The sequence below is a fragment of the Lepus europaeus genome, chromosome 3 (assembly GCF_033115175.1).
Source record: "Lepus europaeus isolate LE1 chromosome 3, mLepTim1.pri, whole genome shotgun sequence".
NCBI classification, from domain to species: domain Eukaryota; kingdom Metazoa; phylum Chordata; class Mammalia; order Lagomorpha; family Leporidae; genus Lepus; species Lepus europaeus.
In genome coordinates, this window is record NC_084829.1 from 1,091,314 (window position 1) to 1,106,107 (window position 14,794).

Below are 14,794 nucleotides of genomic sequence, written 5' to 3' on the forward strand. Positions count from 1 at the left end.
GTAAGCGGGCTCATCTCAAGGTTGTTCTCACCTTTGTTGCCGTCTTTCCTCACAACTGCCTGATGATCTTCCTGGCTTCATTGATTTGCTGCAGCTATTGATGTTCCATTTTTCCCTCGCCCATGGAACAAAATGCATGGTGGTCACCAGGCCGGTTCCCCCTGCTGAGTTCTGAGTGTAAGTGAAAGCACCAGCCCCAGCCGGCGCCGCGGCTCAACAGGCTAATCCTCCGCCTTGCGGCGCCGGCACACCGGTTCTAGTCCTGGTTGGGGCTCTGGATTCTGTCCCGGTTGCCCCTCTTCCAGGCCAGCTCTCTGCTGTGGCCCGGGAGGGCAGTGGAGGATGGCCCAAGTGCTTGGGCCCTGTACCCACATGGGAGACCAGGAGGAAGCACCTGGCTCCTGCCTTCGGATCAGCGCGGTGTGCTGACCGCAGCGCGCTGGCCGCGGCGGCCATTGGAGGGTGAACCAATGGCAAAGGAAGACCTTTCTCTCTGTCTTTCTCTCACTGTCCACTCTGCCTGTCAAAAAAAAAAAAAAAAAAAAAAAAAAAAAAAAAAAAAAAGCACCGGCCCCTTACGTGAGGTGCGGTTCATGGGAGGAAGAGACCTAGCAGACTTGCTGCCGGTCCGCATGCTCTGGCTGTCGGACACCACAGCCAGGCCTGCTCCCAGGACCTGACGCTGCCCCTCTCACCCAGGAAGCCAGGACCCGAGCCAGATTGAACACACATCCCGTCTCTCGCCTGGCTCTTACTGAAGCTGTTAAATTCAGTTCAGATTGATGCTAAACAGTTTTTATGATTTCTCTGCGTAAAGTTCATTTCCCTTTCTCCTCCCCCCTTTCTGGGTTTATTTCCCTTTCTCCTTGATGGACTCCTAGTGCCGCTGATTGGCCTCAAAGAGGATTGAGCACAGGGAGCTGACAGCTGCTAATTGCTACTAGAACACGTTAAAAATAACACCGAGCCCCCACTTTAGTAAGCTTCGTGGTTCTGCCAAAGCAGTAAATGCTTCGTGGTGGGTGGGCGGAGGCATGGGACACATGCCGTGAGCAAATTCTTTATGAAGTTATTTAGTGAGGCACTATTAACTGCCTTCATAGGGTGGGGTTATGTTTGAGAAGAGTTTAGTGTAAGCTCTTAGAAGTAGAATTGCTAGGACCAGCGCTGCAACCGGTTAATCTGTGGGTTAAGCTGCCACCTGTGATGCCAACATCCCACGTGGGTGCCAATGCGAGTCCTACCGATCCAGCTCCCTGCCAATGCACCTGGGAAAGCAGCAGAAGATGACCCAGGTGCTTGGGCCCCTGCAACCCACATGGGAGACCTGGATGGAGCTCCTGGCTCTGACTTTGACCTGGTCCTGCTCCAGCTGTTGCAACCATTTGGGGGAAGGAACTTAAAGATGGAAGATCTCTCTCTCTCTCTCTCTCTCTCTCTCTGTAACTCTGCCTTTCAAATAATAATAAATCTTTAAAAAAAAAAAAAAACCCAAGAAGTGGAATTGTCAGGTGAAAGTTTTGCAAATTAAAAGTTTTAATAACTGTTGACCAAATTCAGTACTTCTTTCTGCCAGCAGTACCTGAGAGTTGTAACTTTTCTATTCATAGAAAGTTGCCTTTTTTTTTTAAGGACATGCACACCTGGTATTAAGGAAGTATTTAAAGCTCTTCTTAAGCTAGAATCTACACCTGTCTTTGAATGCTCAGTGATGTTGGGGTCCCACACAGCTCCTGGCTCCGGCCTTGGGGTTTCTCCAGTTGGGATGTTCCCAGCACCCCAGCTTCTCCTCGTTTGTAGCTGGTTGGCATCTGCAGCTGCCTTCGGTTGTTCTGCTGTCGGCGTGTGGTTTTGTTGTGTTCACTAGTTAGTCCACTGAGCATTTATGAAATACCAGGTTCAAGGCTCACTGGGAATGATGGAAAGATGGAGCAGTGGCAAGAAGCTGCCTCGTGTGCTGAGAATGCTGTGAGTGAAGGTGTTCGCTGGACAAGCGTGTCAGGGCCAGGTGTCCCCGTGCTCGGGTATTGAGAGTCCCTGAGCAGACACAGAACAGGAAGGGATCTGCAGATCACAGAGAAGCTGACGGATGGCCTCGGAACCCCAGGTGTCCACTGCCCACGAGCTCGGCACGTGCCCAGTAACGTCAGCCCCACGGGGTGTGATGGGGCTGAGCCAGCCAGCACAGTGGTGCTCAGCTCAGTGCAGGTGCCTGGCTGTGGGAAGCCAGTGTCCACTGTGAGATGGAAACACATTGACTGTGGGGCCCCCGTGGGAGTGAAATAGATGCTCGTAGGCTCCAACGCCTGGCCAGGTCTGCACCAGTGAGTGGCGATGGAGGACACCCAGCCTGTCTCCTTTTCCTGGAAAGTGCAGGCAGTGGCCACCTGTGGTAGGGACTGGGGTGGTGTGGCAGATGAACCCTCCACCTGTGACCCAGCATCCTGTATGGGCACTGGTTGGTTGTCCTGGCTGCTCTACTTCCAATCCAGCTTCTTGCAGATGGCCTGGGAAAAGCAGCAGCAGATGGCCCAAGGGTTTGGGTCTCTGCCACCCATGTGAGAGACCTGGATGAAGCTCTTGGCTCCTGGCTTTAGCCTGGCCCAGCCCTGGCCCCTGTGACCATTTGGGGGGTGAACCAGCAGATGGAAGATCTCTCTCTCCCTCTGTCTCTCCTCTCTTTGTCACTCAAGTCCGGCTACTCCACTTCTGGTACTCCTATTGGTTTTGTTCAAGTGGCTTGTGCTTGTGACTACAAGTGGCTCTGAGCGGTTTTCTGGCTTAGAAACAGTAATACAGCTTGGTGGGGAGACAGTGTTGGCACTAGGGCAGAGGCCACTCCCCCAGGCCACCAGGGTCAGGATGTGGGGTGCACATGACCCTCAGAGTATACAGTGCAGGCTGTGGTCAGTGGGGCTGTGGTGGGCCTGTGAGCCAGCATTGCTAACCCACTCCAGGGGAGGCCCTGCTGCGGGGGCCAGGCTCTGCATTGAGTGCCGAGGGACTAGGTTCTGCCCCTGCGATTCTGTGCCCAGGAAGAGCTGGTCTGAGACTTCCAGGCTGAGCTCCAGCATGTGGGCAAGACGGTGGCCCCAGGGCCAGCTCCTGGCCGTGTTCACAGCCCCTCACCACCACGGTGCCCATGGCTGCAGGGAGCCGTCCACAGTGATGGGTGATTTGCGTCTGTCAGAATGAAAGGCCTGGGGTCGTCCTCTATCAGTGTGGATTCCGCCTTCTGCGCTGTGCTTCAGGGGAGGAGAGAATCCCCGAGGGTTCCAGAAGGCACTGGGAGAAAACAGCTGCACGGGAGCAGGGAGCAGGAGCCAGGGCGCCTTCCCTCTTCTGTGGCGTGCAGCAGTCACTGAGTGATCTTCTGTATTCACAGATGCATGACTTTATTCCCAGACAAGTTTGTTTAAAAATGATTTCTTTATGTATTTGAAAGTCAGAGTGAGAGAGAGGGAGAGAGAGATGGAGAGACAGAGAACTTCCAGTCACTGGTTCACCCCTCAAATGGCCCCAATGGCCACAAACACCCCAGCTAAAGCCAGGAACTCATCCAGGTCTCCCACATGGGTGGCAGGGGCCCAAGCACTTGGGTCATCTTCCACTGCCTTCCCAGGCACAGTAGCGGGGAGCTGGATGGGAATCAGAGCAGCGGGATCTCGAACCGGCACTCATGTGGGATGCTGGTGTCACAAGCAGTGGCTTAACCTACTGTGCCACGATGACATCAGCTCCGCAGACAACTTGTAAAGACCATAATCTGTGTTACCAAAACATATTGATAGGGCAAAGACAATGTGTAAGAGTCAGACTGTGGCTCTGGCTGCACAGCTCTGAGTATGCTAAAAACGGCTGCACTGTATTTTAAAGGGTGAGTTTGTGATGTGCGAATTACTTCTCAATAAACCTGTCCTAGAAAGAAAAATATCCAGTCATCCTTTGGTATCGGTAGGGGGCTGGTCCCAGGACTCCCAGGGACTTCAAAATCGGTGGGTGCCCAAGTCCCTTCTGTGCACAGTATCTGCATAGAGGCCGTGTGCACCCCTGTGTGCTTCACATCGCCTCCCGGTGCAGTGTGAGTGCCATGTATAGTGGTTGTACCATGGTTATACCTTCTATAGGGAGTAATGACAAGGAACAGACATCTGTACGTGTTTGGTACCCATGTGATTTTCTTTTCTGATTATTTTGATCTACACTCCGTGGTCGAATCCACAGACATGGATCCTGTGAATATAGGAAGAACCAATATTAAAACAAGTACTGATTGTTAAAATTCACACCCTGGGCAGAACTGAAGTCTAGGAAGATCCACGGGAACGGGCCACGCACCTGCTCTGCACCCCAGGTTTCCTCTTTGGCTGCAGGGAGGCCGCCTCCAGCTCTGAAAGCTCCATGTCCAGCTTGTGTCCTTCCTTGTCTGTGGCACACACCTGAGGACGAGCAGGTTTCATTTTGGTGTGTGGACGGAGGCTGGCTGCCCGTGGGCCCCCTACAGGGCTCCCTGTGGGATGGCCGTATTTACTTACAAGTTAGACCTGCCTCCCTCTTGCCTCTCATTGCATCCTCAGCATGTCCCCACGGTAGCCAGTAGTCTGCAGAGCATGCAAGCATGCTACCGAAGCGCTTTCTGTTCAGTCCATTTCACCCTCTTCCTAGAACTCAGCCAGGTCAGCACAGGGCTCTAGGGAGCTGACCTGCTCATTTTGTGCTCACCCTCAGCTTGGCTGATTGGCAGAGGGTTCCAGTTTGGGGACTTACTCCCTTTAATCTTCTTTCTGCAGGCTGGAGCAGTGGAAGGAATATTATTTTGGTTTCTGTTTAGACTCCAATGTAAATAATGTAATGACCAACTGCTGATGGATGGACAACTCTGTTTGGAATTTCCAGAAAATCTTCCATGTTTCCTTTTGCTCCAAAGTGAAGGTAGACATTGTAAGCCTAGTCCTGTCTGAATCTCCTCCTGCCCCTGCGTTTGCTGTCAGGGTACAGCGGTAGCTGGTGGGTTTCTGTATGTTTTGCAGCAAGTGGGTCTTTTGTATTCACTTGCAACCTGGATGACTCATCATTAAAAGGCAATTGATTTTCAAAATATTTTAAACATCTTTATTGCTCTGCGTCTCCTGTCGAAGCCTGATCTTGCCCGTGTGAACTACAAAATCACCGCATAGACTCACAGCCTTTGATGGCAGCCATCATGATTACAGTGCTCATTCATTGAAGGACATTTCTGGTTTTACATAAACTCCGGATCAAAAGATGTGCCAATCAGAAATAAACCCAGACAAAACACAGAAAAGCCATGGCTCTCCATCCCCAAACCTAGATGGTTCTGAATATGGTCAATGATGAAGTTTCAAGAAAAAAGTATACAAAGTGTTGTGGGCTTTTGTTTTTTTCTGGCTGGACTTACGGAGCATTAACTTTCAGAGACAATTAACACACTCGTCCCCTTTGTTCAATGACAGACGCCAGAGATGCAGAACAGCTGAGCAAGAACAAGGTGACCCATATCCTGTCTGTCCACGACAGTGCCAGGCCCCTGCTGGAGGTAAGAGGGCTTAGCAGGTGTGTGCCTGGGTCTGCAGGGGGTTCCGTGGCACCGGGAGCGCCAGAGGACGGCAGCCTCGTTCTCTGTGGGCTCCGCGGCGGCTGGCGCTCTGCCTGTGGTGCTCAGGCTGTGTTTGCGTGACTCCCAGCCTTGGCACGGCGACGGCGGCCGGGTGCGTTCCCCTGACTGTGCTCCAGCGGCATTGCTGGCTTGGCTGGCTTGGCTAAATGCCGAAGAGCTGCAGCTGCATTTCCCTGTGGAATGTAGGGACACTGAACACTCATTCCGTTCCAAATCACCTCCCAGGCGGCTCATTTCCTGGTTTTTCCCCCATCTAAGCTCAGACACCTTTGATTTGCATTCGAGAGTCAGAGACAATGAAGGTAAATGGCCTCAGGAGACTTTGGAAACTCTCGGCAAAGAGGCTGTTGCTGTGTTTTGGGTTTTGGGGTAAACAGGGTGTGTCTACTTGCACACTAATTCCAAAAACATCTTCAATTTAACCCACTGGACGGTTTTAGCTGTTGGCCAGGAGCAAGATCTATTTCTGTTTATTAGCCTTGACAAAGCCCAAGTTACCGCTTTCTAGCAAATAATGTGCGTGTGGTTGTGATTTGTATGTGTTTTTCTATTTTAGGGTGGGGTGCTGGAGAGGGAGGGGTGACTTGTTCTTAAAGAAGCAATCCCGGTTCTAGCTGTTTTCACTGAAATTCATATCATTCAAGAGAAGGTAGTATTTTTTATTTTATTTTTATTTTCTGGAGTCCAATTTTGAGCTGCCAGAATATAGTTAGCATGAAATAAGCAAAGACAGAAGAGAACAGGAGAGAACGTAGAACAAGTGACTCCGTTCATTGTGACAGCACCAGAGCATCATGGGTGCTGAGCAAACCTGAATTCGTTCCTCCAGGTCCGTGAGCTCCACTTCCTTCTGCTATTTCAGCTCATAGGGTTGTGTTTTTTTTTTTGTTTGTTTGTTTTTTTTGTTTTTTTTTTTGCTAACCTGGGAAGATTTGTGTTGCAGCCTGATTTTATTGGAAACAAAAACAAAACTTTTTTTGAGCTTCACAGTTGCTTTGAAAATAGCTTTTTTTTAAATTTATCAACAATAGTTTGCATTTAAAATATAGCCAAGCTATGGCCAACTTAAACTGCACACTGGTCATGATTGACTTCCTCTTAAATCACAAGATGAGGCTTGAGGTTTCCTTTATTTTAATAAATTACATACAGGTCCTTCCCCCTCACCCTCCAGGCCTTCCTTGCTGGACACTCGAACACCCTGTTTCATGGAACACACTGTCATGTGTGGCCATGGCCCTTACATATGTTCACATTGTGATTTTGCCCAGATACCAGATCTCCACGTGTTAGAAACGAAAGAGCCACAGTCCATACCTGTCCTGCCTCCCCATTCTGCACATGGGAAAGGGCAGCAGGTGCGTGAAGCAGGTGGGCCTGTAACCCAGGTACAGAGAGACCAGCGCGTAGACCCTGAGAGCCGCAGGCCCACTGCGTCATTCCACCAGCAGCACACGACGTGCTGTCTTTTGTCCCTGGTCTGTGTCGTCTACAAAGGCCAAACCCTGCTTTAACGAGAGGAAGGAAAGAGGAAAGCATGGGGGAAGACAGAAAATTCTGCCCACTTTTCCCCAGGGACAGCCTTCATCTGGGGACATCCTGTTGTAGTCTTTGGGTGCTGTTACTGCCTGAGCTTGCTAGCAAGTACTTCCATGTGAGCTCGTCTTTATCAGCCCCACCGTTTAGTAGCCTTCCCCCCTTGGTCACAGGTAGTTCATGAATACATCCTTAAGGAGCCACTCAAACAATAGCCCCTCTGACTGCAGAGTAGGGAACTGAAGCGCCGGAAGTCATTTGAACTTGCACACCGCGTTCGTTAACAGATCAAAGCTGCAGGGTTTGGTCTGTCTGAAATCTCAAGCTGCTCTCTCTAGCCTTGAGCTCAGCCAGCCCGCGATGAGTCCGGGTCACTGGTTGTGTGGAGTCAGTGGGGCTGGTGGGTGGATTTTATTCTGCGGCAGCTCTGTTAGCCTGGCCCTGATTCTTGGAGGGAAATAGGGCAGGATGAAGGGGAGAGGGGACAGCGTGTGCAGGGCTGAGCCAAAGGGGTGAGCTGCTGCTCCACCTGGGGAGGGGCCCAGCAGGGGGCCGGAATAAGGCACAGGAGAGGAGAGAGCTGGGATCCCAAAACCACGCGTGTTTATCCCATGGCCCCAGATTTACGGCAGGTGCCCAAGTCTGGGGCTGGGCATGATGGGGGAAGATTGTCCCATGTGTCCATGTGTCCTGCTGCTGATCCAGGCAGGCCCCGGGCACCACACTGTAGACACGGCTTTGGGTGGCTTCTGCAAACATGTTGGTGGGTTTTAAGCACTTGGTTGCTTCACAGCCATCATCAAGGACGCTTACAATCTTACATCTGCTTTTCTTGTGGGGGAGTTGAGTGAGAAAGAAGGCACGCGGTGGAAGGCGGCTTCCAGCGCCGGGGTCATTGGTCGGGGGCCCTGTGAGGATTCTCAGGATGGGCTGGGAGGTGATGCCCCGGGGGAAAAACACTGAGCCTGGGGATTGGGCCGGCTGGAGGCCTCTCAGTTTCCCCATTGTGCTGATGGAAGAAAGGCTGGAGGAGTACATCTGTCAGTCTTTCCGAGCAGGGAGCAGTTTGTGTGAGCCCTCGCTCCTGTCTCCGTCACCTGCTAAGGTCACGGGATGCCAAGGAGACCCCTGGGAAGGGCGAGCTGCCCCTTGGAGTCTGGGCAAGGCTCCTGGGCGGGTGCTTGCTCTGAGGGCTGCTCCCCCCCCAGCTGCCGAGCTGAGACTCCTGGGGAGGGGGAGTCAGCCCCAGCCCTGGGCTTGCTGCCTTTGTACACACGCCACATCCTGGTCCTCTTTGCCTTTGTTTTGTTCCAAGAACCTGCTGTGGATAGGATGGAGATTGTACCTTCAGAAGAAGGTTACAACCTGAGTGGCGAGAACTGAGACTCCGCCAGTATCAGCCGCAGCGAGTGCACCCACAAGGGACGGTCTGCTAGAGATATGTTTAGTCGTTGCACATTGATTGGTTTCATTTAGGGAGGAATTGGGGAACTGACGACCCGATTGATTTTGGCTGGGTTAGATGTGACCCTGCATCATTTGGGTAGCTGGGGGTAGGGAGGAGCTCTGTGTTGGCAGTGTCTGGGCTCTGTGGGGCAGCCTCACGTGGGAGAGAGGCTGGCAGGTGCTGGTCTCAAGCCTGCTGGGAGTTCTGGGGGTCAGCTGGAGCTGGGCAGCCTCTGGTGCTTCCTTGGTGGGCGGGACAGGATTGCTGTACGCTCTGAACCAGGAGCTCCGGGGCCTGAGCCCCCAGTTACAGGTAGACCTCCCAGAACGAAGGGCCCCAGAAACGCCGTAGAAACCCCCGGGCCGTCACAGTCACTGCATTGTGAGTTACCACCGAGACTCGGAAGAGCTCCAGCTCCATCTCTGTGCCCACCGCTCTTCGTCTGACACAGGAATCCCAGCAAAGTGGGGTCCCAGCTCCACCACCGCGTGAACCAGAATCCTGAGGTTGAGAGACGTGAAGGGCCCTGCCCAAGGACCCTACAGCCGGCCCGGGCTGCTGGATGGGAAGCCAGCTTCGCTCCCAGGCTAGAGATTCTCCCGGCACGCCCGATGCTTGTCCTGGCCGCCTCGGTAGCTGGGTGTGAATGTTGATTCCCCACACGTCCCCGCAGGGAGCTTTATTCTTCTCTGCTTCTAATGGGCAGGATTTGGGTTTGGCCACAAATGCCTTCCTCACATGTCCTGCTGCTTTGCAGACAAATCCTCTCTCTGAAGTCAAGGGGTTAATGATTCTTTTGAGCTCCTACTGTGTGCCAGGCCCCGGGGGTCTGTGGTGGCAGAGCCCTTTGTGTATAAACAAGCTATGTATTGTGGCTGTTTTATAAATATCCTTGGTGATTATAGTCCAGTGAGAGAAGAGCTGTGGCTTGGATCAGGGAGGAACCTAACGGGGTCCTTGTTTGTGGAAGCTCCCTTTGTGCTGGGTGAGTGAGAAGCTGAGTGGGCCTCTGGTGGAGGCTGGGAGTTCAGACTACCTGGCTCTGACCCTGTGGCCTGGACAGCATTTTGGCTGGGAGGGAGCTCCATGCCGGGACTTCCTCTCCTGTGGCCTGGACTCTGCACCTTGCTCTCATGAATGCCGAGCCCAGCAAAGTGGATGGCATCACCCTGGCTCCTCGGGAGTAACCAGGCTAGGGCACTGCTCACACCAGAGCTAGGGCTGGAAGCTGAAGTCTTCCTGCCAGACAGTGCCCTTAGGGGGGAAACCATTGTCACATTGGTTACAGAAAGTAGAGCCAGAATTGTAAAGATAATGGTTAAGCTGGGGTTGCTCAGCCCTCCAGAGGGGGATTGCTCTGTTCTCTCAAAAGTGTCCCTTAGGATGCAACAGGTGTGAGCCCGCGTCTTCGGTGCCTACTGATTTCTCCAGGTTTTGGGATGGGGAGAATGAAAACTCCTGTGTCAAAGACGTGATTTTTCAAATCAGAAGCCCGAAATTATTCGTAGGTGCTGAGGAAGTAATATTGAGCAATGAAAGGTTTCTCTCTTCCCCTGAAAAAAGAAACAGAACACTATCTTCCTAAGGTAAAAATTTCAGAGTTTGTTTCATTTTTCATTCTGTGTACTTAACCAGAGCACCTGCAGGAAGCAAAACTATTTTTCACTATTAACAAAAACGCCTTGAACGTTTCGCATGCCTTCACTAGATTGGCGACCTAAAGATTTTAATTGTTAAATGATGTATATTGTATGATTAAAAAGAGAGAAATAGCTTGTACGTATATATGCAAAGCAGAGGGTGCTATGTAAACCAGCTAGGATTTACTGGCTAGACTTCAGCTGGGACTTTTTTTTTAGTGTGACTTTTATATTCTGAGCCATTTAAGTTGTCTTCCTGTTTAACAGAACGGAGTGCCTTCACGGGCAGACTTCCATCCATTCCTGGTGATCTGTCTTAGATTTCCTTTAATATTAAGGACACTTCTTCCGGTGACTGTGCCTAGAATTTAATTCTGTGAGTTTTGTGTCAGATGTCTTCTCCTGGTCCTGATGTCTGCTGTTGCCTCTGCCCCGCCTGTACTGCTGTCTTCACTCACCTGTGTGTGTGTATAAGGAAACCCTCACCACGGTGAGATGCCCGGTTTGCTTGGATAATCCTGTCCTTTGCACTGGGTCTGTCCCCGGGGGCCGAGTGGCCCCTGGCTAGAGGCGCCCCTGGGACAGAAGCAAGGTGCTCAGGGGCATTTAAAGCTCGAGCGAGCTGCTTCTGTTCTCTCGTCTTTCTTCTTCCCTCCCACTCTCGCCTGCCCAAGTCCACCGCTGCCTCAAAGCCCAACCCCAGCTCGTCTTGCTTTGAGAGGACCAGTGCCCACCAACCGCAGGGCTTCTCCCCCCTCTCTGTGCTGTCTGTCCTGGGACAGCTGCTGGGCCGGAGCGGACGGCATGGTACCTGTTTGGTGCTCCAGCTCCCCTGGCCTGGCCCCTGAGCTGGTGGCAGGCAGGTGCCGTGTTGGGGTTTCTGGAGGCACTCGCCTTGGGTCTGGCACATGGGTGCCAGCTCTGCAGGTGTTTGCTGAGCACAGGGGAAGCGCCATGTGCACTTTCAGCTCCATGCAAAGAAAGAAATCATGTCTTTGGCCACTCGCAGCTCATGGAGGGGAGTGAAGGTCGAGCTGTGTCAAGAATGATTTCTCGATCCTGAGTAATTTTGGAAGCCAAGGGTCTGATGAGTGCAGTGCAGCCTCCCTCACATGGGCGGTGTGCGCAGGACCTCACCTGCCGGGAAGCGCTGGCAGGCGGGGTGCGTGTTTTATGCAGCTACCCTGTCCTCTAGTTCAGAATCATCTCGTACTAAGTTATGACACCCAAGAATCCCCTGTGGAGCTTCCGGACTTCGAGTGATCTCTGGGGCATCCTTCAGCTCCTTTGGTTTGGTCTGTAGGGAGGACCATGCATCTAAGACAGAAATGGTAGGTAATGCCATAGTCAGGACCCCATGCCCAAGGCTGGGGGGGCAAGGTGCAGGAAGGTGTTGTATCAGACTTTGCGGACTCATGGTCAGGCCACAAGAGGCTGAGAGCATTCAAGGCACAGAGCCTGGCTGCCTGGGCCCCGCTCTGGTGCCACTCAGCACACCCATGGAACATCCCCCGCCTTTCCACCTGCTGACCGCATCAGTCCTCAGCTCCTGGGACCCATGGGTCTGTCCTTTCCAAGACCAGCAAGTCACAGAGGCTGTAGCCACAAAAAGGATAAACCCCAAAAGCCACATGCCCTCCCCCTCCCTGCCACACACAGAGTTGTACAGATGTTCATGGCAGCTGTGTTTGTCGCAGGGAGTAACTGGAGCCAGCCTGCCTCTTCAGCAGAGAGTGGTTACAGTCCAGCCACATCCGGAAACCAGCAGCAGCCATTCAAAAAGATAAGACTGTGTTTGCACAGGGAACAGTTCCTTAGGGAAAGAAGCAAGGTGTAGAATGATACCCACGATACTATCTCCCCTATGTAATATTTCACATCTGTATGTATATAGGCCAGAGTCCTTCAAAAAGTCCATGAATGGGGCCAGTGCTGTGGTGTAGCGGGTAAAGCTGCTGCCTGCAGTGCCAGTATCCCATATGGACGCCGGTTCGAGACCCAGCTGCTCCACTTCCAATCCAGCTCTCTGCTGTGGCCTGGAAAAGCAGTGGGAGATGGGCCAAGTGCTTGGGCCCAAGAAGCTCCTGGTTCCTGGCTTCAGATGGGTGCGGCTCTGGCTGTTGCCGCCATTTGGGGAGTGAACCAGTGAATGGAAGACCTCTCTCTCTCTCTCTCTCTCTCTCTCTGCCTCTCCTTCTCTATAACTCTAGCTTTCAAATAAATAAATAAATCATTTTCTAAAAAAAGTCAATGGAAAATGGAATTAAAAGGTAACTTTATCTGGTGCCATTTTTTTTAAATTCCTGCCTACAAGGATCTTTTAAAAAGTTCATGGAAATGCATACTATGACAAAACTGCATGGATTTAACAAATTTTTTTAAATAGAATAAATTTACCTTTGATTCCATTTCCCTGAGCTTGGTGAAGCACGTGCAGGTACGAGAGCAGAAGGGGGGTGCCGCACGGGCTCTGCAGGGAGATTCTTCCCTGGAAGACAGTGGTGGAGAGGGGGGAACCGGCAGGAAGGATGCTTTCCGTTCCTTCTCTCTGCTTCTCATGATTGAATGTCTGTGTTACAACAGAATATCCCCAAAGTGTCTCTGTGAGTGAAGAGGGAGAGGGAAGCAGGGCGGGTAGGTGGGTGGGCCAGGCTGCCGGAGCCTGTGGTGGCGACAGGTGACCCCTGGTCCGAAGGCGTCCTGAGTTTGGCGGTGCTGTGTCTCACGGATCCGTGTGCGGTGGTCACCCATGGTCAACAGGCACAAAACAAGCACGTTGTCCACTCGGGAGGACAGCCCCAGCCACGTCTTTGTAGTGGCTCCGATTTTGTTCTCAGTATCTGTCCGCTCCACTTCTCCTTGATTAACGGGTCCTCAGCGTGAGCTTATATCCCGTGTTCAGGGTCCCCACATTCACCTGGTGATCCAGCCGGAAGCCCTGGGTGAGATTTCCTATTTGGAGTGGGCATTGCTTCCGGGGTGAGTGGTTTCAGGTACCTTACTGGCATGACAAAAACACCACCCTGCCAAGTGGCTGGTAAGGTCCAGGGCCTTTGAAAAACAAGCCCTCGTGTCACCAGGAAAGGTTTTTCAGGTTGACAGTTGTTTCCAGAAAACCTCGGTTGTTTGCACCACTCTAGGAAAATCTCTTTAATGCAGCCCAAGAATCAGCGGTGCCTTCTCCACCAAAGGCCCCTAGCAGCTTTCATGTGTCGAGGCAAATTTGTTTGACGCCAACCCCAGACTTAAATAGATATGACTCAAACAGAAATGATCATGGTAGGTATCGAAAACTGTCTAGTAATCGCTCTGTGTCGAATCAGGCTGTGTCTAAGTTCCTTGTGTGTGGGTAGTCAAGTGCACGAGAGGGTGGCTCCATCTGCCTGTGGCCCTTCTGCCACAGACTCGTTTGCAGATGGAGCACTGGGAGAACTCCAGCACTGGTTCTGGGGAGGAGCCGAGCTTTCTAGAATCGCTGAGTCAGAGAGCCCTTGCCCGCTTCTCTGGGCCTGGCCTTCGGTGGCAGCCTGCAGTTCTGCCATACTCCTTCTTTCCAGGACTCACACGCACCAAGGGCACACTTCTACAGAGCACTCTTTCTAGATTTCCCCCACAGGGCAACTCTCCGTGTCTTGAGCATTTTCCACTGCGCCCCCCCCCCCCCCCGTGTCTCTCATCTTCTGAGTCCTGTGCGTGATTAAGACCCAAGTGCACGTGTGCTGAGTACTGTGTTCTTGGTGTGGGGAGAGGGTTTGCCTGGTTTGCTTCCCTCCTGGTCCTCAGTGGTGAATATACAAGATCTGCCAGGATCTCCAAGCCGAGGGAGATATGCATCCATACACTGCAGCTCGCATGGCTGCACACTCCAAGATGTGTGGCCTGGATGTGAGGCCGTTGTCAAGTCTATACATGGTCCACATGCCCAGGTCTGGGGGATGTAGGGAAGACACTCTAAAGACACAGCATTGAGATGGCCTCATAGGAGGCAGGGGGAGGGGGCAGGTGTTGCCAGGAGGAAATGATCCCTGTGGCCGTGGGAGATCCCACAAGGAGGTCCACCTGGTTAGAGAGTGCAGAAGGTGGTCTGTGCAGTGGGGAGAGGGTGGTACATCCTCAGTTCTCCTTTTGGCCAAACTGGGGGTTGTTGCTCTAGATCTGGCAGACATTTGCTGATCACCTGTCTTGTAGTTGAAACCAAACACAGAGATCAAAGACGAAGCTGTGCACTCAGGAGAGGCGGCGTGTAAATCCTTGGAAAGGCGCAGGGTTGCAGATGCGCATCAGAGGCAAGGCTCAGCAGCACGTGGCCAGCCAGCAAGGCCTGGTGAAGGTGCCCATGTGTTGTGACCCTACATGTGGCTGAGGTCAGTTAGGGAGTGATGGTGAGGAGAAGCAGTTGGAGCTGGTGGTGAGATTCGTGATAGAGAATGCAGCATTGCAAAGGCGATGTGTGTCACTCGGGGACCACACAGCCGAGTAGGTCCACGGAGTGGCCAGGCCAGAAAAGCAGGCTCAGCACAGACTAGGAGAGGG

At 52.4% G+C, this 14,794-nt stretch overlaps 1 protein-coding gene across 6 annotated transcripts in view; it reads left to right on the forward strand.

Annotated features, from left to right (window-relative positions):
* Positions 1 to 14,794, forward strand: part of DUSP22 (dual specificity phosphatase 22) — a 57,551-nt gene that overhangs the window by 12,221 nt on the left and 30,536 nt on the right. For 3 of the 6 annotated variants that reach the window (XM_062183782.1, XM_062183755.1, XM_062183772.1), the window contains exons 3-4: positions 4,791 to 4,932; positions 5,475 to 5,557. In XM_062183782.1, coding sequence (XP_062039766.1) covers positions 4,866 to 4,932; positions 5,475 to 5,557 — 150 coding nt within the window. In that variant the 5' untranslated portion in view covers positions 4,791 to 4,865. Of the gene's footprint in view, positions 1 to 4,790; positions 4,933 to 5,474; positions 5,558 to 14,794 lie in introns of those variants that run through there. The other 3 variants (XM_062183766.1, XM_062183792.1, XM_062183799.1) reach the window with 2 other exon arrangements.